This window comes from Bombyx mandarina, chromosome 18, assembly GCF_030267445.1.
Source record: "Bombyx mandarina strain Sakado chromosome 18, ASM3026744v2".
Lineage (NCBI taxonomy): Eukaryota > Metazoa > Arthropoda > Insecta > Lepidoptera > Bombycidae > Bombyx > Bombyx mandarina.
The window spans coordinates 11,302,839-11,328,101 of NC_143224.1; the positions used below are offsets into that span (position 1 = coordinate 11,302,839).

Below are 25,263 nucleotides of genomic sequence, written 5' to 3' on the forward strand. Positions count from 1 at the left end.
GTTTCGTGAAAATAAAACGCCAGCAGCTACGTAAGGTGATGTAACACTAGTTATAAAAACTGGGTCGCCCCTATGCGTATTATCAAAAGTAGCGAGCCGTACGTGTGTTGGCAACCCTACTGGAGGGGTGCCAGTTGTTGCGACCCCGATGTTACAACTCTGGCAAAACATAGCCAATTTAATATGCCACACTTTTGCCAAAAACAAAGAGTTCGCTTGCAATGCAGTTTCGAAATTTTAAGCAAAAGATGCTGTGAACATTGTAGGACATATTTTTCTTTCAATGTAGTTTTATGTTAACTTTGATTTATTGTTATTTTTATGAATATTATGTTTCCTTTGTTTATCACACTTATACTGTACATGTAGGAATTTCACGATAAGTATTCAGTGTCGAAATAAATTCTTATTGGCCGTTGAATGAGTTTAAAATATTTGTTAATAACTTATTTGTATTTTTGATTCGTATCAAATTATTTCGAACCGCTGTAAAATTAAGAAACAGTAGTCAAAGAAAAACTTGAAAAATTACTCATAAAAATTGAAAAGGACTCGAGTCTTGAATACGATTTTATTTTTTAACTCATTGACCGTCTCGACTTCCGTCGACGGACCGGAAATGAGTTTCGCCTTCCCTTCCACCCTTTGCACGGTTCAACGGGAACAGAACTGCCAACCTCATTATTAAGTTGTCAGTAAATTCATTTGAGCTTATTTTCTTGAAAAGAATTGTTGTTATAAAGCTGTGTGTGCTTACAATAATGGAAATCGTTCTAATTGAATTATTCTTAAGCTGACTGATTGTTAGAATATTAGTTTAAGAGTATTTATGTAACAGAAAATTAATCTGTCTCTTAATAATCCAACGTGGACTATATTGAATATATGTTTTATTTAAATCACACTATGTATCGACGCTTGAAAGGCAAACGTGACTAAGCGACAATGCGTGAACTTTATAGTAGACTAATTTAAAGTTGAAATACCTGAAAAAAATTCTATTTTAACGAATCTAGCTGTAGGATTGAAATGATTTTAATAGACTTAGAAATATATTTTTTTTGCGCATCGAATATGGTTATTGCCTATTATTTATGTATAAAGCAGTTATTGTCGCTTAGTCACGTTTGCCTTTCAAGCGTCGGTATAATAATGTATGTGTGTGTGTCGTAAAAAGGTTGACAGTCAATCTGATTGACGTAGCACATGGGATTAGAGTTTTGAACGTTCCATGTGAAATGCACGTGTCAGTGGTCTCAAAGAAGGAAAATTTTAAATTCGCAAGCGGATACGTAACACAAACGAACGAAAATGGATACGAAAATAATGAACAAAAACTTTTTTCAGGTTCAAAAGGAACACCCGCAAATTCCATATACAAAAAGTGTTGAATTGTTTTCAAGTAACAAAACATTCTTTCTTATTTCTCAACAATACAGCGAGCGGCTTCAAAACGAAACCAAGGAAAACTTGAAAACTTATGTAAAATGTTTAATTCTGAAATGTGAGGACTCGAAATTGAGTTGAGTCGAAACATGCTCGGTCGGTTCATGGGTGGAATTGCCTTTTGTGATTTATGACGAAAACGTAAAACATGGCTCGAATTGCGGTTTGATTATTGCCTGTTTATCATGTCATTTATCTCGTTTTATTGCTCGCAACAATACGCCTGGAGGCAGACGGCGCTGGCGTGTCTGCTCTCAAATTATATTATTACTTCAGATAGCTGCTAATGTACCGGACAATGAAATATATATTATGATATTATTCTCCGTTCACATATTATGCATCGATAAATGAATAAATAAAGCTCTTCAGCTTTCTAACGAACTTATTAATATACAGAACAATCTTTATTGTATTTTTATTTTTACTTTTTATTACTCTTGTAGGTAGACGAGCATATGGTCCACCTAATGGTGTGTGGCTACCGTCGCGCATGGACTTCAGCAATGCCAGGGGCAGAACCAAGCCGATGTCTACCGTTAAGTACTCTCGACAAGCCTCGTTTGAAGAAGGACATGTTTTAGCACTCGGGAAACACCGTGGAGGGGAGCTCATTCTCTGGAAACGCACTGTGGATGAATGCAGTTTTTTCCATAACGGGCGGTGCGATGGTAAAAACGAGATGATGACATCATCTCACATAATTCCTCAGAGCGATGATAATTTTAAAACGAAAACATAGATAAATCCATTAATTAATTAAAGAGGGTGGCATAAAATTAAATCCAAGGCCAGCATAAGCTACTAGGGGACTAGTCATTGAAAAACACAAAACGCTAGTGCGCCACGAGCGCTCAAGTTGCATGACGACGAGGGCCGGTAGTGATTAGAGCGCGCTAACAAAGCGCAGAGGGCTCTTAACCTACATGCTCCGTTTCACAGCAGCGCCGGTAAAACTCCTCATGAGCACTGCAAGCCTAGTACCAACTCACTCTCTCACCGCTAATCTCACTTACGACCTTATTACTTCTCTGTATCTCTTGATTTATAAATTCAGTATATTGTATCATATGAGCACAATTCGTCTTCTCGCACTCAAAACTTACAAATTTTACAGGAGAGTGTTTTAAACGTTTAACATGTGATATATTTAATATTAATTATCTTTGCAATATTTATTTTTTATTTTGTACCAGTTACAATATCTGTCTTTTAAAGTAAGATAAAATCTTATACCTTTAAACGAGCAATTCTTGTATATAATCTGAATCTCGAAAACGGCTCCAACGATTTTCATAAAATTTAGTATACAGGGGATTTCGGGGGCGATAAATCGATCTAGCTACGATTTATTTTCAGAAAATGTTATTTTATTCGTGTTTTCAATAATCAACTTTATCGATAATCAACTTTATGACTCTTCCCGACATATATTGGCGAATAATAATACTATTTTTACTGCTTTAAAGACACAAGATGGCGTTATAAAAAAAACAAAAAAAAAACGAGCAAAGCTCGGTCATCATCTACTTATTTATTAATCTTGTTAATAGTAGTCAAAACATAGGTAAACTAAAAAAAAAACTAAACAATGCTCTTTTGACAGTATTTATTGATACCAAATAATTCCGCATATTAACTCAATTTCGAATATTTTTGGAAATTGTACACTTTTAATGCGTAAAGACGAATTGTCCGCTAAAATACAATGATAAAGATTAACGTTAAAGATCCCGCATAAACCCCCCAAAAAAAAAAGACTTCAGACAGTACTTAAAGCAGCCGCCGAACATTTCACAAACGAAACGACGATCCCGAAATATTTCAGTTTTATTTCGCAAAACTAAAAGTACCCGTGAACGCTTTTACGACACGAAAAAGCGACAGTAAAAAGACGTTTAATGGAACAAAGAAAAGCGAGACGATACACTAACTCGCTGATAGCACTCGCCGAGAACATGTAACACGTAACACGTTGACAGTTTTCATATTGATTTCCACGGCTCATTTTCGAGGAGAAATATCAGGAACGGCGACACATTGACTCCTCAACATTCTGGCAGCTCGTCAAGCTCTAAAGCGATCATTTTGGGTTGCTTTTATGATTTTACATCTATCTATATATATAAAAATGAATTGCTGTTCGTTAGTCTCGCTAAAACTCGAGAACGGCTGCACCGATTTGGCTAATTTTGGTCTTGAATTATTCGTGGAAGTCCAGGGAAGGTTTAAAAGGTGAGAAAATATAAAAAAGCTCGGAATTATATAAAAACAAACAATTTTGATTTTCCTTTGATATGTCTTTTATTTATCGATTGAGGCACTACGAAGTCTGCCGGGTCAGCTAGTATAAGATAAAAATTAATTGCTGTTCGTTAGTCTCGCTAAAATTCGAGAACGGCTGAACTAATTTGGCTAATTTTGGTCTTGAATTATTTGTGGAAGTCCAGAGGAGGTTTAAAAGGTAGGTAAATATGAAAATGTTCGGAATTAAATAAAAATAACAATTTTGTTTTTCGTTTGATGTATCCCCCGTCGGACGGATTCCTTTTGTTTGTTATAAGTTTATTTTATACAAAAGTTTAGGTATTTTATTTATCGATTCAGGCACTACGAAGTCTGCTGGGTCAGCTAGTCGGCAACACAAGGCGCGAAGTCAAGAATTTCACTAAACACCCCGGTAATTGCTCTAGAACTTCTAAGATGCTAGAGAAGTTTACGTAAGCAATTTGTCCGTAAACTCGGTTTAATGTTGCCTGACAAGATAAATTCATTTCAGGTTGCGTTTTCGGAGTGAGACAGGTAAGAGGATGAATCGACGTCGCCTCTTGTAACGACGTCGTCAATCTAAAGTGTTTCTCTGTATCTCTTTTAAACTGATATAGCGGAGTGCCTTCACCGCTTTGGTGGAATTAAGGACATGACTCGAATTCTTTAAGATTTCTTTGTAATGGCCGTATCTATTTGCTTTTAGTTCTCTGACTTTTTGAGTAAGTATCTATATATTAATAGGTGAAGCAAAAACTTTGTACCCCTTTTTACGAAAATTGCGCGAACGAAGGAGAATGAAAATTCCTACACTTATAAAAAATATAGGGAAGGAGTGCAGAATGCTATTTTTTTTATTATGCGTAAAAAATAGATTAAATCAATAAAAATAATATTACACACACTACCATGTACTTGACACACACACACACATGCATACTATTTGCTTATTGTCAAACTTTTTTTATTGCTTAAAGTCTGTGGTCAAATTAAGAATAGATTAAATATTGTTTGTCTTTAATTTAATATTTTTCTGAAGTATAGTCTTGGCGTAATCTGTGATTATAGAAGTATTCTATTTGATAACAGAATCATAATAGTGCACAAACTTATAATTTCAATTAATTAAAGTCGAATTTCGACTACCGGGGGACCACTAGTCTAATATAAAGATGAGAGATATATATTTGTCAATAATGCATGCCAGCTATAAGGGAATCTTTCCCAAAGACGTATCACTTGTAGATATTATGATTACTGATGTTTGAAAATTTAAAATTATTATGGTTTTTTTTTTTATAAACGAATTCACTAAACAACAAATTGTTATGTTTAATTAACGAAATGAGCTTTGATTTCTGCTTATGTTAAATACGAAATAATTATCTTATTGACATCATAAATCTTCGTATCCATATACGAAGACTGTAGTAGCTTATAAACTTTTATACAAAATATTGTTACTATTTTATACCATAGCGAAATTAAACTACCTACTTCAAGAAACGAGTAAACGGCGAAGAGTCTGCTCTTTTGACTACGTTTCCTCATTGCAAACGGATTTTCTCCACTGCTGGTAGGACCTCTTGTGAGTCCGCGCGAGTAAGTACCACGATCCCGCCTATTTTTGCCGTGAAGCAGCAATGCGTTTCGGTTTGAAGGGTAGAGCAGCCGTTGTAAATATACTTGAGACCTTAGAAATTATATCTCAAAGATGGGTGGCGCATTTACATTGTTGATGTCTATGAGCTCCAGTAACCACTTAGCACCAGGTGGGCTGTGAGCTCGTCCACCCATCTAGGCAATAAAAAAAAAAAACATCAACCTGGTAGACGATGGACTAGCATTAGCATCTATACGTTTGAAAATATAGTGCCCTATGGATGGTCGACTGTGACGCAATTTGGTTTGTCCACTGTGTTGGGTTTGGATCTGGATCTCTTACTATTGATACCATTCATTTCGTCAGATTTTCTTCCTGACTGGCACGAATTATGCAAAGTAATTGGTATTAAAACGTTAGAACTCTCTCATCTCTTCTACTGAATCATTCTGTACGTATACGGCGCATTTAGGGTATTTAGGCAGTAGCTTAGCTCTGCCCCTGGCATTGCTGAAGTCCATGGGCGACGGTAACTACTCACCATCAGGTGGGTCATATGCCTATAAAGGCAATAAAAAAGGCATTAAACAAAACCATTAGATCCTTATTTTGGAAACGAAATATCTCATGGGAATTTTAATCTACAAATATATATTACTAGGACCGAGCTTTGCTCGTTTTTTTTTTTTTTATAACGCCATCTTGTTGTATCTTTAAAGCGGTTAGTTGCCCTCAATTAAGAAAAATAGTATTATTATTCGCCAATAGATGTCGGGAAGAGTTGATTATTTAAAACACGAATAAAACAACATTTTCTGAAAATAAATCGTAGCTAGATCGATTTATCGCCCCCGAAGTCCCGTGGATACTAAATTTTACGAAAATCGTTGGAGCCGTTTCCGAGATTCAGATTATATATATAGGTATATTAATATACAAGAATTGCTCGTTTAAAGGTATAAGATATTCCCAACCACTAAAACAAAAACCTAAACCATATCAATCGATTATCTATAATTCAAATCCTTTATTTGTTGTGTCTCTTATTTTGCGCTCAGATCCTTCTCCCTATATAATGAAAAGTTTCAATTTTAATATATAAAAGCAAACTATTCGTGTAGTTCGAACGTAACACGAAGCAATACCTGAATTATTTATGTCCTTTTAAGACGTTTAAGGTAAGCGACCGGGGACCGAGATCGTACCTCCTTGGACATATTTAATGAAGCCCTGAATAGAGTAATAATGCATGTAAATATATACAGGTAGTTCCAATTCATGTGTGTAATTGGAGCTCCGTCCGTGATTGGTGCGCGCGTTTAATCGATATCGCGTGCTCGGTAGGGTTGAGACGAACGAATCGAGAGGTTTTATTGAAAAAATATAAGTCGACTTAACGTCCTGTAATTATAGGAGTATTTTTGTATGTCTGTAATAGAATTTCGTCTTGTTTTCTAATTCGAAATCATTTCTCGGAAGCGACTACCGGACTCTATAAGAATTAAAGTGTTTTTAATTCAATTAGGTCTTACTCAGATAGGCTTACAAATTATAACTTTGCCACCGATTCTGAGTGCAGTTTGACCACTGAGAAGAATTAGTTAGGAAGCTCAGGGTATTGTTACGCCGGTAAGAGTAACGCCATCTATCGTCGAATAGTCGAACGAGTATCGAAGGACCTCGTAGCACCTAGAATGCTCGAGAAGTACAACGCCATCTATTGTCAGATAGCGGAAACAATACTAGAAATGTGTAGAATATTCTCGATAATTCTAGGGATGAGGTATCGACTATAAAAGCGATGCAGGGATGGCACGCAGTGAGTCAGTAATCGGAACTACTCGAAGCGAAACAACAAACGGATCACCTGAATCCAAGTGGAACAAGCGAATTGAGAGTTTTGAAGTGTTTGTTGAATGTTTTAAGTGTTCTAAGTGTTTAATACAGTGTTAACTAGTAATTCGGTTGAATTTTATTTATCCCGAACCCTAGCGCGTAACAGTATGTTCTTATTCAATATGCGTACGGTATTGTATGGTGACAGTATTTATATTGTACTCTATATGCTGCAAAAGAAATAGACTTCGGACGCTAAGAAAAAAATAATCTTAAACAATTCGTTCTTTTGATGGCACGTCTGAACATACACTGGCCGCTGAGTCAATACGAACTCCATTACGTATACTTGATACAGATAAAGAATGACTGCACCCGTATATCACGATAAGGAGCGAGATAGCAATTTGATTTAGTGCCGTAATCACTAAAACAATCAAGCAAATGTACCGCTGAGGCGTTCGCATATATCTAGCCACTCGGAAACCTGAATTTCATGGGTGGGATAACGCATTCAGATACGGCTCCGGTCGATCGTATTCAAATGTCTAGTAATTAATTTGATTTCCTCGAAGGAAGCGTGTCGAATTGCAGAACTCCAAGGGAAATGAATGATTAAATAATGAGTTTCAAAGGTATCTTTCTCTGTTCATTTTATTGATTACAATTTACAGTCTCAGGCTTTGAATATTCATTCCTCACAATCTTCTCTCACTAAAAAGTTTTCCATTGCTATTCTATTCCATAACTTCCAATTAGAACTGCTTGCAACTGTTGGCAATAATCAAAACCTAAGAAAAATAGTCCCCATGTGACTTACTTCATAACCTCTTAAAAAACTATCAGAATCACTATCAATTAAATAAGTTACCTCAAATCTAAATCGTGAGAGTACAGAACAACTATTTTCAAATTTATTATCTATGTGTTCTTAATTTTTTTTATAAATAAGGTTTTTTACAGTCCTCATAAATAGAAGAAGTGATAAACGTCTTATAAATTATATTTTAATATACATTTAAAAAAAAAGGCTGTGAAAAATATAAAAAAAATTTAAATACTTATTTAAAAAATTATAACGCTGTTGAGATTTTCAAATCACTTTTCATTTTTTGAATAAAAAAGTACATTTCAACTACGGCACAAAAGAATGATGCACTGGACGAGAGTTAGCGCAGAAAATGAATTATTCACACAAGCACCATTGTTTTGCTAAGCGAAAAACAACACTCGTGCCCGGAGGGTAAACTCTGAAATCCAGTGGGGCGTGCCCGAATCTGACAACTCAAACATTGGAGGTCAATCCTTTTAGGGTCGACAGCTCCGCGAACTTTGATGGTAAATATTTTCAAACTGAACCTACATTTCAATTGAAACAGAAAGATTTCAATAAAACAACTTTAAATGAGTTTTATGCATATTTTCGTTCTCAGCTTTAATTTCTGAGGAATGCTGATCATGGGGCAGCTGTGGCGTCATTTAATAAACTATACTACAATAATGTAATTGTTAATTACTGTTACATTTGCGTGTGCTTAAGTCTATCAAATGTATTTATTGTTAAGTGAGGAAAAAATGGTGAACAATGACCAAGATACAAAAACCTCAACAGGTTAAGATTAAATAAAATATAATATACATGGAGCCTTCATTTCATCGATATGAAGTACTTCAGAAGGAATAAACAATAAAAGACTTAATTGCGTATTCTGCTTTATGTATGTATAATAAGAAAACAGTATTTAAAGACCTTAATCTCTTTTAAAATTAATATTAAAAATTAAACTGTAAACAGTACTGAACTCTTTTTTTACTCAATGATAGACGTCACTCCATGACACTGAATGAAACTGAAGAAAAATCCTTTAAAAAAAAAAGAGTTTTAAATAATAACGGTTTTTCTTTGCATATACATATATTCTTGAAAAACGCGAAAGTCTAAAGAAAAATATTTGCATGAAAAACCTTCAAAACCAGGAAGTTATCATTTCGCCGTAAAAATTCCTCGGAAACAAGTTTACGTTTTATTTTCTTCTTTTTCATTTTCTTTTTCCGCGAAACTTTAGCGGAAGTTAATGAATAAATTTGCATTAACAGCCCTGGGTGTGTAAGCAGTGTGATCCTGACGTGTACCAGTAGACCGGGAGCTCCAGCAAGCCGTGACATCGTCGACCACAATACCTCGTTTCCGGCTCGACTGTCGCTGCCATATGTCGACAATCCTATTTCCTGTTTATTGGACACATCATGATATGTGGTGTCACGTGTGTTCACAAGACCGATTTGCGGCCGATTCAAACAATTCGAATCCCTTCTCTCTCTGGAAGATCTCTGGAAACGCACTGTGGATGAACGCAGTGGCTCCAGGTAGTATGGACGAACTATACTCCGGTGGAGGGCGGTGCGATGATAAAAACGAGAAGATACGACATGATGGTTTTTTGAGGTACAATTAAAAAAAACACAATTTCGTCTGTTTTGGTTTTGGTATACAGCGGCTTGGCTCTGCGTCGACGGTAACCATTCACCACCAGGTGGAGCTTTTACTTGTCTGTCTACAAAGAAATGAATTTTTTTTTAAAAATCATGTACCATAAAATTTAAAATTCCAACACTTAATTTGTTCTAAGAGAATTAATAAACACCAAGCGATCTATGGAATTTTCAAACTATTATTTACCTTACGTTGAGCTTTAATAGCAATGCAATTATAAAAACGAATCCCATTATACGAATGGGAGTGTTAACGTCGAAAGTGTGAAAAGCTCTCACACTTAAAGCGCTGCTCGAATTCTTTCATCACTTAAATTCGTTAATTTCGTCACCCATTATGGACATTGATTTTTTTTATAGCTCTGATAATTATATTTTGTCATTACACTACGACTTTTTGAATAAGCAGACGAGCTCACAGCCCGTATGATGGGAAGCGGTTCCTTTAGCTCATCGAAAACGCGAATACCCCACCTAAATATCAAGTAATAGGTAAGTTGCGTTAAAAAAACATTTTTCCTATCCATTTAAGCCGGAACTTACATTCGCAACGCCCCCTAGGCCTCTTTCCTAGGCCTAGGGGACGTAGTCCCATGCGCTGGTCCGATCATATTAAGACGACTTTTGAATCCGCCATCAATGTCGCTATCCACTGCGCGGAGGACAGGAGTGAATAGAAGAACATAGTCCTAACAAAAGTGCTCCGTAAAGGTCACGACCCTCAGCACTGAGGAATACGACGCACGGAGGAGGACATTCGCAAACTACCCGAATAATGCTATATCTGTGTCATCATCAGTATCGTCAGCCCACAGACGTCCACTGCTCGAAATATACCTACTAAATACCTTTGTAGATACTAAAAACTAAAAAGAAGATAAATAAAAAATCTAAAAACCCTCTTTGGTTACCAGCCTTCTTCAAAAATGTTTTATGACGCAGAAGATTATGATAATTAATTTTACAATGCGGCTCGTGAAAAGTCGCAAGCTAATCGATCTCTATACTGTAACACAATCATACGAAATTCATAATTAAAACTAAATACTTTTACGGTTTAATGTCACGTTTTGTTTATTGTCAATATATTATTTCCGACGTTTAGAAAAAAAACCATTGAAGATGAAAACCCAAATCAAGAAAACTGCCAGACCTAGAACCTACTGGTCGGTATCTTAGAGATTCCAATAAGAAATTAATCTATGTTCGATAGATTTTTAACAACACGGCTAAGTTCTACCAACACTTAAAAACTTTAAGAGGTGCTCTTGTAACAAATTAGAATATGAAGCAGTAAAATTGCAGTTTCGTGTCTAAATGATTGCCTTCGAAGGCATTGACATCAACAGTACCAGTGGTAGAACGACTGTTGTATTTGCATTCGAATATTTAATAACATCACAATTTCCAAAGCGCCCATTTTATTAGCTCAATTTAATATCAATATAATAACTTATTTAATTAAATAAATCGTACTCAAAGGAAAACAAAAAACTCTTCAAAGTACCCAGAGTTTTCTACGAGACTGAATTCGCTGTATTACGATACTTCTGTCGAATTAGAATTAAATATATTATGTACATCAAATATGAATACACAGTGAGCATGATTTTCTTTGAAGCACTTTGATGTATAATTTGATAAACATTTTAAATTACATTAGAAGTTACCTACCCACAACGTTTGAAAACGTATATAGAACACAAAAACCAACAGTACATTTGGCGATTCAGTTGTGTACTTACTTTTCGGATAATAAAATTCACAAGTAAACTTTATGGGTACATTAAAAAAAAAACATTCATCCACAAAAGGTCAATCAAACCCACTCACCCAGAACGCGCTTTATACGTCTACGTAGAGTATCGGATAACTCGATCATTCAGCCAAATAACCAATACGTTTGTACAATATCTGTCTCTGATCGAAGCCTCGGTGTATCAGTGTTTAAGCCTGCAGCCACAACTGGCCAAGCAGAAGGACCTATTTACCGGGCCATTGCGCATTTTGTGCCAGTGACGTGGTAAAGGTCGGCACGTGTTACAGCGTTATAATCAAGTTTCAAGCTCAAACGAGGCTTATAGCTTCGGAAGGTCAAAGCTCTATTGTTAGAAGCTGTGTTGGATTGCAAATAATTTGCCCCTAAGATGGAAACTATGTGGTGAGGCTAATTTTTTTATTATTTATTGACTGTATAATTAGTCCTCTAAGTGGATTTAACTGAATTTATGGTAGTTCTGGAACGTCAGCGAAGATTATGGGATAACTTAGATGTCTTCGTATAAAAGTAAGAGGCTAAAACCGTAAAAAGTGGGAATATTCGGATTAATATTTTTCAGAATGGCAATAAATGCAAACCTAAACATTGATAATTTATCTTGCCAATGGTCCGTTTTCAATCTTCACAGGTCGTATTATAGAATATTTACTAACAAAAACTCTCCAACAACGATATTTTTATATCACACTAGCTTTTGCCCACGACTTCGTCCGCGTGGAATAGTTCACAAATAAATATGCAAAATTAAATGTATATTTTTCAATATTTCTGAGAGATTTTCTTAATATTTGTTTCCGTAAGAACCTTGTACAGAGTATTAGAAAACTACAAAAAAAAAATAAGCCAAATCGGTCAAGCCGTTTTCATGTTATGTCGTGACAACGGAAAACGGGTTTCATTTTTATATATATAGATAAGCTCTAACACGACAAAGAAACTTCTAATACCTACCTACCTACCTTCAATATTAGTAAGAAAACTTCTTTGAAATTTAATCCCGAGACGCAAGATGGCGCCCCTTGCACTGCGCCGCACTAAGCCCCGCAGAGGGAGATTAAGGCCATGAAGTACGCGTTCTGTAGTCGCATTATGATCGCTGTTGGTTTATAGTCAATTGTAAATACTTCACACAATAACAAACAAAAATTTTAACCCAATCTATACTAATATTGTAAAGCTGAAGAGTTTGTTTGTTTGAACGCGCTAATCGCAGGAACTACTGGTCTGATTCTCTCAGTATTAGATAGCCCAGTTATCGAGGAAGGCTAAGGGCTATATAACATCACTCTAAGATAAATACAAGCGGAGCACCAATAAAGAATGTTTCACAATCGGGGTTTTTTCCCTTTTGAGAGTTTCCGCTGCGTGCGCTGCGGAAACGGTTTAAGTTTTGCTAAAATAACGTATGACTGAATTGTTTACCTTTAAAAGATCTAAAAAAAGTGCACGACAGCATATATCTATATGTTAAGGTTGGCTCACTATAGCGTTTTTTATGCTAACCAAATTTGTTCTAAAATAAAGCATTACTTGTGAACTATTCCACGCGGACGAAGTCGCGGGCAAAAGCTAGTAACAAATATAAAGCAATACAATGAAACAATGAATAAAAATTATATGAATTATTCTTTTTCGTTCAAAAATATGTAGTAATTGTCATAATTTTAATGAAACTAGTATCAAATTGTCTATAGAACAAAAATTATTTATTAGAGTAATAGATATCAAGAACCAATATGTTGAATTAATATTAATAATAGAAAAATAAAATAACACACTTTCCCAACATAATGTTTCATGGCCCCGCGTTGAAGACGCTTCAGTAGCACAGTATTATACTCACAGTTAGTTCATATATCTTTTGGTCTTTTGTTAGACGAGCACACAAAACCTCGAGGGCTGAGCTCTTTGATGGAGAGTCCGAAGTCGCTTGAGAATGTAGAGACTATTCGTAATGCCTGTTCTAATTTTAAATAGGTAAAGCATTCGGAGAACTAATTGTCTATGTGTTCATGTGGTTACCATATTTGTTATAATTTTAGGACTATCGAAGCTTTGGAACTATTTTAAATAAAACTATTATATTTTGTTGTACGGATAAATTGTTTGGCAATAAAGCATCATGGAACGAACAGAGACAAAACAGTTATACCTTTTATTTGTGTACATATTAGACATAGACAATTAATTATTTTATTCAAATTAACAATATCTAATAATTTTGTATATTGTATAGTTTCAATATTTTTACCGTTCGAAAAGCAAATGTGGACCATAACGCCTTCTTACAAACGACTTTTTATCATCGATTCGAATCAAGTCCTCGTAGAAAATTATCCACGATCTCGCCTGCCAGTGTACGGGATACATATGCATGTAAAGTAGACTTTAATCTCAAGTTTCATGGCTCCACACTGAAGACGCCTGAATAGTTTCACTATACGTATTGAATTCTAACGTATGTATATTGAAGGTCTTTTGTTATACCTACAAGAGGAGTGTGGGGGAACACCAAGAAAACCGATTCTATTTCAAGTTAGTTATTCTGATATGTTCCCGGTTAGTTTTGCGTTTATTTGTAACGAATTAATTAAAATCATTATCTCCGGAATGAGAATGTATATAATTATTACGGCCTAAAATTTCACCCAGAGTTATTCTAAAAACATTAATTCACGGGCTATAATAATATTTGTAGGGAAACGCGACGTGTGCGTGTTTTTCCAAGAGATCGAATAAATATAAACTGGTTCTGGTCATACCAAGAGAGCTTATGAATTTTTCCCTACCTGTTTTGGTAGCCTAAGGGGCTATTTCAGGTTTGCGCGGACTGGTAGGTGAGGTCACGGGCTCAACCTAAGAGAATTTGCTAACACTAGCCCTAACAAGAGCAGTGTTTCGCAGAATCTACCACCGGAAAATCGCGATCCATTGAGAAAATCCATTTTTTACTGGTGGTAGGACCTCTTGTGAGTTCGCGCGGGTGGGTACCACCGCCCCGCCTGTTTCTGCCGTGAAGCAGTGATGCGTTTCGGTTTGAAGGGTGGGGCAGCGGTTGTGACTATACTGAGACCTTAGAACTATATCTCAAGGTATGTGGCGCATTTACGCTGTAGATGTCTATGGGCTCCAGTAACCACTTAACACCAGGTAGGCTGTGAGCTCGCCCACACACCTAAGCAATAAAAAAAAAATAAAAAAAAAATAAAAAATGATGGACGAGTCCCACGAGGATGGTGACCGGTGCTTGAAGAGCCTAAGCTAGTCGTTGCAAGATCACGAAGCTTGAATCGCACCTAATAAAATTTCAACCTTCTATAATTGAGGGCGTCAGCGTAAAAGTGGCCTATTTATAACAATAAATTTTGATGCAAAAACGGTTTATCCCTAGTTTCTTTCACACATAGATAACAGAGGGCTCTGTAAACATTATTTTTGCGCGAATTGTTTTTTTGCTACAAAGCCATATAAAAGTAAATTCTTTTTTTTTATTGCTTAGATAGGTGGACGAGCTCACAGCCCACCTGATGTTAAGTGGTTACTGGAACCCATAGACATCTATAACGTAAATGCGCCACCTACCTTGAGATATAAGTTCTAAGATCTCAAGTATAGTTACAATGGCTGCCCTACCTATCAAACCGAAACGCATTACTGCTTCACGGCAGAAATAGGCAGGGTGGTGGTACCTATCCGCACGGACTCACAAGAGGTCCTACCACGAGTAAAATTCATACCTCATTATCTCCATCTAACTATGGTAAGCTTAAGTCACTTTTATGCTGACGGCCTATATTGTACACAGAAACGCTGACGTACTGTATTTCACCTAAATACACACAGACTACTGTATGTACACATACGTACATATATCTCGTCTTTTGTTTTCAACGAGCCTCAGTGCAGACAACTTGAAGAAACACGAGAACGACGTATCTCTTGGTTCCTATTTTGAGAACACAAGTGATCTCAGCGGAATTCAAAGGAGGTTCTTCGTATTACGTAACAACTGAAGTGTCCTTCATTAAGTTGGTTCTGTCCTTGGATAATGTACATTGTAAAGCGTTAAAAATAGCATTATATTATTATAATTGAAAGAACGAGTGTATTCAAGTAATAATAATAAAATTAAATGACAGGTTTCGTTGATAATTCGATTTTGAGCGAAACTCTTGAGTGACTTGAAAATTTTAATTATAGCTTCGATTAAATTTAATTTCGGTTAACACGATATTCAAAATCCGAAAAACATTTTAAATTTAGCTCCGGCTACGTTCGTGAAACATTGATTTCAAAACATCCCAAAAAAAGACACTGTTAGAACCTACTGACCGAATCACGACATTAAAACATGCCATGTATAAAAATGGCTCTAATATAAACATAACCAAACGCAACATTTGTGAGTACAACGATCGGGCCGATCTTTAAATAGCCCGCCGCCGCATGAAGTGCAATAAAAAGCAGTTATGGATCCACGAGCCAACTTAAGACAGTATAGTGTATGCAAGTACTTAGAAGACAGATCTCTTTGCAAGAATCGAAAGCATAACCTGATTTTTTTTTTTTCTCCTACCTATGCTGGCTATTTCAGCTTCGCCCTAACATGTAGGTGAGCTCACGGGGCTCAAACCGGAGTGTTGCTAGCACTGGCCCTAGCAAGAGCAGTGCTTCGCAGAATCTACCACCGGATTGGAAACGCGACCCACGAGAAGATCCGGCAAGAAACTCAGTGGGCTCAGTGGGCAGTCTGATGGTTAAATAACCTGGTGAAGACAGGAAAGTTTCAACAACTCGTTACGAAGCATCACAAAAGTATAATTAAATAAAAGTATAATTTAAAAAAACCTGTGAACGCGCGCCATCTTTAGTACATTAATGGTACTATGACAGAGCCTTTTCAAGAACGAAAACGTCAATAGCACATCTATTAATAACCTATATAAATAGCTGTGTATACAAATGACTTCAACCGCATACACAAGCCGGGCAAACCGAATAACGAAACCGCGAGTTACCGCCCCATCAGTCTCCTCCCGGCGATAGGCAAATTATACGAACGGCTCCTTCGTAAACGCCTCTGGGATTTCGTATCCGCGAATAAAATTCTTATAGACGAGCAGTTTGGATTCCGCGCCAGACACTCGTGCGTCCATCAAGTGCACCGCCTCACGGAGCACATCTTACTAGGGCTGAACAGGCGGAAACCCATTCCGACAGGAGCCCTCTTCTTCGATATAGCGAAGGCGTTCGACAAAGTCTGGCACAACGGTTTGATATACAAACTGTATAACATGGGAGTGCCAGACAGACTCGTGCTCATCATACGAGACTACTTGTCGAACCGTTCGTTCCGATATCGAGTCGAGGGAACGCGTTCCCGGCCCCGTCACGTCACAGCCGGAGTCCCGCAAGGCTCCGCCCTCTCCCCGTTACTATTCAGTTTGTATATCAACGATATACCCCGGTCTCCGGAGACCCATCTGGCGCTCTTCGCCGATGACACCGCCATCTACTACTCGTGTAGGAAGAAGGCGTTGCTTCATCGACGACTTCAGACCGCAGCTACCACCATGGGACAGTGGTTCCGGAAGTGGCGCATCGACATCAACCCCACGAAAAGCACAGCGGTGCTCTTCAAAAGGGGTCGCCCTCCGAACACCACGCTGAGCATCCCTCTCCCGACTAGGCGCGTCAACCCCCCCGCCCCCGCCGTTCGCCCAATCACGATGTTCGACCAGCCCATACCGTGGGCCCCGAAGGTCAAATATTTAGGCGTCACCCTCGACAGTAGGATGACATTCCGCCCCCACATTAAGACGGTACGCGACCGTGCCGCCTTCATTCTAGGACGTCTCTACCCGATGATATGTAGGCGAAGTAAAATGTCCCTTAGAAATAAGGTGACACTCTACAAAACTTGCATACGCCCCGTCATGACCTATGCAAGTGTAGTGTTCGCTCACGCGGCCCGCATACACCTAAAAACATTTCAAATTATTCAATCCCGTTTTTGCAGGATAGCCGTCGGAGCCCCGTGGTTCGTCAGGAACGTCGACCTCCATGACGACCTGGACTTAGAGTCCATCAGTAAGTATCTTCAGTCGGCGTCCATGCGCCACTTCGATAAAGCGGCACGACACGAGAACCCTCTCATCGTGGCCGCCGGTAACTACATTCCCGATCCTGCGGACAGAATGGAAAGCAGTCGACGTCGCCCAAAACACGTTATCTCGGATCCTCCCGATCCACTAACGGTGCTTTTAGGTACTTCAAGCACCGGTCACCGTTCTCGTCGAACCCGTCGCTTGCGACGAAGGGCTCGACGAGTAAATTAACTCTCAGACACAGCCCACTGAGTTTCTCGCCGGATCTTCTCAGTGGGTCGCGTTTCCGATCCGGTGGTAGATTCTGCGAAGCACGACTCTTGCTAGGGTTCGTGTTAGCAACATCGTCAGGTTTGAGCCCCGTGAGCTCACCTACTAAAGTTAGGGTTACGCTGATATAGCCTCTCAAGGCTCTCAGCTTAGGTAGGAAAAAAAAAAAAAAAAAAAAAAAAAGACTTCAACCTACACAGAATCTTGTTCAACTTAGCTGAAGTACTCAAAGGAACATCTTGACATGCATAATTGCTGTACGTACAGAAATAGACTATAATATTTATTCGAAAACGACAGTTGATTCTTTAGAATTATTCCGACTTCACGTGTTTTTATCGTCGAAAATAGGAGAGCATATTTGGGTCGTAATTTATGCAAGAAACATTTTTGCATATTTTTTTAAAGAGGACGTTATTTTCTTATTGCTATTCGTACACTCTTGACAGAGTGGTTGTGGTCATGCATCAATCGAATCCTGCGATACCGATGATCTCACGATGCGATGCACGATGTTTCGCAGAGTGAAAGCAATCATTTATATTGAAGTGAGTTACAGATTTTAATGGGTCGGTCCTATGCACTCGGTTGTATGCACTCGACTCAATTAGCTACAGTCAGAGCGACACCGGGTTCCACTAGTCGAAAAATTGAACCAGCTATTAATAAGGAGTCACGGATTTTCTGTCGTATTGACAGTATCAATGCTTATTTACCTTTCGAACATCGGTAGGAATCAGGGTCCTGAACAATGGTACCACGTTTCAAAAAAGCTAAAAAACCTTAACAATAATTATTATTCTAATCTAAATTATTTTAAATAAAGCGTCGCTTAGAACGTTATCGCTCTGACTGTATTGGCTTGAGAATGTTGGTAAGAATGGAATGCAGAAATATTTTTAAAATTCGACTAGAGAATTTCAATTAGAATTCCCGTAATTTTTTTTATTTCACCTCAACTGCTTCAAGTTGATTTTTTATATTCTTAATAAATTCAATTCTACTGCACGTTTATTTGTCCACAAACTCATTTAAATGTTTAATGGGCATCTGGTTTAGATTTATAATTGGTGGCGGCGGTAAAATAGCTGCAATTTATAAGTTTTTTTTTAATAATTGTTCGCCTCTAACTTATACCCCATCCCATCGAAATTGGCACCATAACTATGATTTAAATGTTGATTTAAAACATTGTGATTTTTTCAGGCCATTTAAGTCTGAGAGGTGACGCTGCGATTAAATGCTTTAAGGGAAGAACCATATCTGCCCGACACACTAGTAAGCCTAAAATTGTGGGGTATGTACTTAATTTTTTCCATTTAAATTTGGTTAGCACTTGGTTTAGTGTTAAAGATATTGTCCTAAAATCGTAAATACACCTACAAAACTTATTGATAAATGTTTTACCCCCCGGAAATACGGGTATGAATTCTAAATAACAAAACAAAAGATTTGAATTTACAAAAAAAAAACCTGATTGTGTTTTTCTTTTCGCATTACGTTCTTATCACCAGCACAGTCGGGCCAACAAAAGAGATTTAGATTCATTCCAAAACAATGGGCCAGAGTGGAAATCTCTTTATTCATGGAAAAGAAAGAAACGATTAAACAGTAGGTAGCAACGCCAACGGGTAAAGGGATTACGAGAATTCATACGAGTTTAATACATTACAGCGTTAAATGTATGTATAACCTTTCCCCAGCGATAAAACATGTAAATAGAACATTATGTAAATTCTTAGAATTCTCCTTTCAACGTTACCGAGTTCGAAAACGGAGATACAATAAACAATTTGTCTTTTTTTTTTCATTGTTTTTATTTAAATAATTTCTTGTTATACTTCTTGTTATGTTGTTGTTTCATATTAAACGGTATTGGAAATAATTGGAATGTCAATTTAATTTATGTGTCAATTAGAAACGTCCTACATCAGCTTAAAATGGAGAACGCTCAACGCCTGTCTGCCACCTGTCTGCAACGCATAATGCGCTACTCTCCCCACGTTGCCCGCAGAGGTGTAGACAACTTGGAACGTCTGATGGTCACTGGGAAAGTAGAAGGAAAACGTCCTAGAGGCCGGAGCCCCAAACGTTGGTCCGACCAGATTTCCGAGCAAACCAGCGGACCACTTAGCGCTGCACTACACCAGGCAACTGACCGGAACCGATGGAGGCTGACAGTCGACAAGCTAAAACGGAGTCACGATTCTCAGCAATGAGGGAGCGATGGAGAAGAAGAAGAAGAAACGCGCGAAATTATCTTGTGTTATTATTTTAAGTATAAAACAAAAAGAATTATTACGATTATATCTATTAATTAAGGCAAACTTTAATTAATTAGATTTAGATTGTCTTCGTAAACTTAAGAACAATACGTTTCGATATTTGATTATTGAACAAAACAAAATCGACCTGTATAGATTTTTATGAAATTTTACGAAACATATTTTCCTTACATTTATTATTCAAAGACAATCTGTACGATATTACGAACGTTTTTTTATCAAATTCACGAACGCTTAAGGAGTCACGATTAAATCAAGAGGCACGAGTCTCAGTATCGGGGATTTATGATTCCGTAGCTTGCCAGTCTGCCTTGCTCTTTATTTTATCATGCTATAAAGCCTGGCACGAACGCGCACCCCTTCGCCTCTACACGTGAATGAGTCTCCGTGTAATAACTCTGAATTTATGCCTTTTATTACAGAACGTTTGTATTGCGTTATTTGCAAGCGAACCAACTAAGTAATGTTCGTTGAAAGAGTCTATTTTCGATATTAACTACACACAACTATTGGTTCGCTCGGTCAGCTAGTATCTACAGTCGGCATCATTGCGCCACGTTGAAAAGGCGGCACGACATGAGAACCTTCTTGTCGTGGCCGCTGGAAACTATATACTCAATCCTGTAGACCGAATGGTAAACAGTCGACGTCGCCCAAAACACGTCATTACGGATCCTCCCGATCCATCAACGGTGCTTTTAGGTATCACAAGCACCGGTCATCGTCCTCGTCGAACCCGTCGCTTGCGACGAAGGGCTCGACGAGCGAATTAACACATAGACACGGCCCACTGAGTTTCTCGCCGGATCTTCTCAGTGGTTCGCGTTTCCGATCCGGTGGTAGATTCTGCGAAGCACTGCTCTTGCTAGGGTCAGTGTTAGCATCACTCCGGTTTGAGCCCCGTGAGCTCACCTACCAGTTAAGATTACGCTGGAATAGCTTCTCAAGGCTATCAGCATAGGTAGGAAACAAAATTTTGATTCGAATTTAGATTTTTTGTTGTTGTTGGTGCATTAGTTAGCGGCCCTTATTGTTGCGATGAGGGTCGCGGGTTCTATTCACGCGTCGAGCAAACATTCGTGTGATGAACAGGCTTATTTCTTATTTGTCTGGGTGTTTATTGACTATAAACGTAATTAACTAAATGTACTTAAGTATGTCAGTCTCTAGTACCCATAACACAGGGAATCCTAAATTGGGCCCGGATGACAGTGTGTGATTTGGTCTCAGTTAATGATTGTTTTTTTTTCCGTTTTTTTTTTCAATTTAAATTGTTTAACTTTATTGGTTCCCAAAAATTATATGCAATTATATGGTTAATGATTATTATTTATGGATATAATATTACTATTCATGAATATATTACTTGCAGATAAAGCGGTGCCAGCGAACCGTGCGTGCGGATCATTTTGAACCTAAATAATACAGCAGACAAAATTAAGAGAAAAAAATCAACGAATAAATTTTATATTTTCTGTATTTTTCTCTGGTACCCATACATAACACAGGGAATCCTAAATTGGGGCCGGGTAACCGTGCGTCATTTGTTCCCAGTTACTTTTCTGTTACATAATCAATATAATAAATATATTCTGGTTAAATATTCATTATTCAACTACTTCACGGAGGCAGTAGCCAGGATGGTGATAATACTTCATGCGGTTGTAATGCAAGCTATCCGTTTTGGTAATTCATGTAAGTGCGTAAAAGAACTTAAGGCGAGCCTAATTTTATCGAACCGTAACTCAATTAGTCCAACACATAAAGTTTATTTTCCTTTAACACAGATGTTAATTCATGTCGAAATAGACGTAGACTTGTAACTTAAGACATAAATAGTCTCTAGTTTATGATTCTAAGAACCACTAATTCTCCTAATACTATACGAATAAATAAACCTGTCAGTATCGACAGTCTACATAGTCCTACCAACATTAAAATCTAAATTTTATTTATAAGGTTGCCAAGTTTATTTTATATCACAATATTTTAATAGTTAACCTGTCACCATGCATTGACCTCACCTCGACTTCGATATGATATTAACAATGATAATTATACCGCAGCTATGACGTCATTTTCGTGTGAAACTAAAAATATGGCTTATGGCATATTTTATTTTAGAACCACCACCATAGTAGACAGTTAGGTATTATTCTAACAATATCTTTCATATTATAAATCTGTATAAAAAAATTTATACTAGTCTATCGTTATGCACGCATCACGCAAAAACTGCTGAATAGATTTAGGACATTTTTCAATATATTTTACTTCTTAGACTCTGTTTTTCTTTTTCTAAAAAAAGAAAGAAAGAAGTGTATTATGAACATCCGGTTGGAACAGAGTTTTATTTTGCTATATCTTTTTTGTAATTGTATAAAATCATGATTAAATTCAAAATAAAGTGTCCGTGTAAAATAACTAATCGAATCATAAAATGTTAAGAAATGCATGTAAAATTGGTAAGGTAAATCAATTTCTGGAATCTTAGTGAAGAAAAAATACATCACTGTTTTATTATTAATTAAAAATTCAAAGAGATGTCCGTTCTCGGTATATTTTTACGTTGTTATACTTTTTTCGGTCTATCCCTAGGCCCGTGTACAAAACGTGAGATAGATAAAGAATTACGTTCTAAAAAGTTATATAAATATTCCAAATGCGTTTTTTTTTATAGTGGTACCTAATCGATAAATAACGTTAATAATTTTCATATGGTTAATGTCAATAAAATGCTTTAATATAGAAAAGCAATTCTAATTCGCTTGCGTAACTAGTTAAAATACCAAAGTACGTCGATTATGTTTTCCTGCACGCCCAAATTACTCTGCATCACTTAATCGATTTTCAAGAACTTCTGTATCGATATAGAAATAACTTAAGCCCTGGAAAACAACTCCTTTCATCCCACTACTGCGTACGGATCTTCTCCCACGCGTTATAAAGTATAGTTCACGCGGGCTAAGCTAAACGAAAATCGAATGCATTATTTTTAAGGATTCATTCCGAAGTATATTCCTAAAAAGTGAAAGAGTAGTGTTGTGGCTCCAAAATATTTTTATTTATTTACTAGCGATCCGACCTCGCTTCGCTTCGGAAACTAATTTATTATTGATTTATCCACTATTTAATGGATGTTATTATACATATAATCCTTCCTCTTCAATCACTCTATCTATTAAAAAAAACGCATCAAAGTCCGTTGCGTAGTTTTAAAGATTTAAGCATACATAGGGGCGGACAGATATAGGGACAGACAAAGCGACTATTTTTTATACTATGTAGTGATAAAAAATACCACGGCAGTCTTTTCAGTGATTGAGAGTTTTCTTTTACTCGTGTTGAAATAGAATTTTGGTATAATATACATTTTAGGTATTGAATTACCAATCGTTCTAAGCTTATACTTATAACGCGGCTCATGTTTCGTAAGTCCATGTATTGTCACCCTAAATATTACCACAGTTAAAAATAAGTAATTCGGTCTAGGTAGGATAATTATACATGTACCATATTTATGGTAATTTAATTTTAAAGGGTCCCCCGTTTTTTTTTGTATTTCGAATCATAACTACGAACTGATTTAATCTCATATTATGTTCAGTTATAGATTTAAGCTCTGTAATATAAATTTATATAAATGTTTTAATATATTAAATATATTTCTTTAAATCACATGATTTAACATAAACCTGTATTTAATTATTTTGGTAATTGATTAAATCGAATCTCGGAAGTTGATAAATTAGTTTTTTTTTCTTTAAATTTAATTTGAAGTTTATTATATTTTTTGTGTCTTTTTAGTTGTTCTCTATTTATATAATCACTACTTATATAAGAAATGAATTTAAAATTAATTTATTTAAAGCTTTCAGTGTTTTCTTCAATTCCACGTATTTGTTTTATAATTATTACTAGAAAATTATATTTGTATTTATTAAATATATATTTTATTACATTTAATTTTTTTAATACAAATATTTTTTTGCTGAAACATTTCGGATTTCGAAATCCATTTAAAAAAAAATCCTTAAGATTTTAATATTGCTCAATTCCAACAAAAATGGTTAAAGTAAAACCGATGTACCTACTCTTATAATTCATTTATTCAAATATTCAAGTTTTTTTTTATTGCTTAGATGGTTAGACGAGCTCACAGTCCACCTGATATTAAATGGTTACTGGTGCCCACAGACATCTACAACGTAAATGCGCCACCCACCTTGAGATATAATTTCTAAGGTCTCAAGTATAGTTACAAGTTTCAAGGCAACGTGATGAGTTTTATCGAGAAAAAGATTTTTTAGAACCATAATTCGCTTTATATACTTGTCAATTAATAATTAAAAACAACTTCAACTTCGAAATAATTTTATGCTAAATTTAAAATGCGGAATTATGAATTTATCGAACGAACAATTCGTGGAAAACGTGCTTACGTATTAGATTAAGGCTTTAAACACGTTAAGATCCACGTTTATTTAAAAACACCTAACATTTCGTGATTTAGAAATTACATAACGCGTAAAGGTGATCATTATCAAGTGATCTTTGATTTTAAGATTCCAAAGAACGATATATCCGTTCTCTTTGCTATATAAATCCCGATCTATACTGCCAAACTCTTGAAAACCTATCTAAAAGTATACGCAATAAAAAAAAACTTCACATATACTCAAATATGTCCTAAAAACAAGGAAAAGAATGTTTTTGTTACTGTTGAAAAAGTTGCCGACGGCAAAGCCGATTTTCCGGGCCGTCGGCGAAACCGCCGGCGTGTGTTACGCAATCTATGAACACCTAAAAAAAAAACTCAAACCTAAGCGTTAACGAAAACAACTTTTATGGCATCCGCTGCCGTGTAAACTGCTTCCTTTCAACTTGCGACGATCTTGAAAACATTAGTGAACGCGTGCCATCGATTTTCGGCTTCATATGCCTCGAAACGATGCCAAACCCGCCGGATAACCTAAGAAATAATAAAAACCTGCAAAATTCTTAAGCATAACTCACCTGCCCGGCGTGGAGGACGTCCAACAGTATGGTAAAAACACTTATAAAAAGCACGGCGCGCGTCATTTTTGCGGCCGCGTTGCGTTCCTGTAATCGCCTGGCTACCACTGACGTTCGCTTCGGACGCCAGAAACCTGCGTACTGCTGGCTTGGTATGGC

At 36.7% G+C, this 25,263-nt stretch overlaps 1 protein-coding gene across 3 annotated transcripts in view; it reads right to left on the bottom strand.

The window, feature by feature from the left end:
* Appl (amyloid-beta-like protein) overlaps positions 1-25,263 on the bottom strand; it is a 135,402-nt gene extending 110,139 nt beyond the window's left edge. For all 3 annotated transcript variants that reach the window (XM_028178789.2, XM_028179572.2, XM_028178024.2), the window contains exon 1: positions 25,105-25,263. In XM_028178789.2, the coding sequence (XP_028034590.2) occupies positions 25,105-25,170 (66 nt within the window). In that variant the 5' untranslated portion in view covers positions 25,171-25,263. The remainder of the gene's footprint in view (positions 1-25,104) is intronic.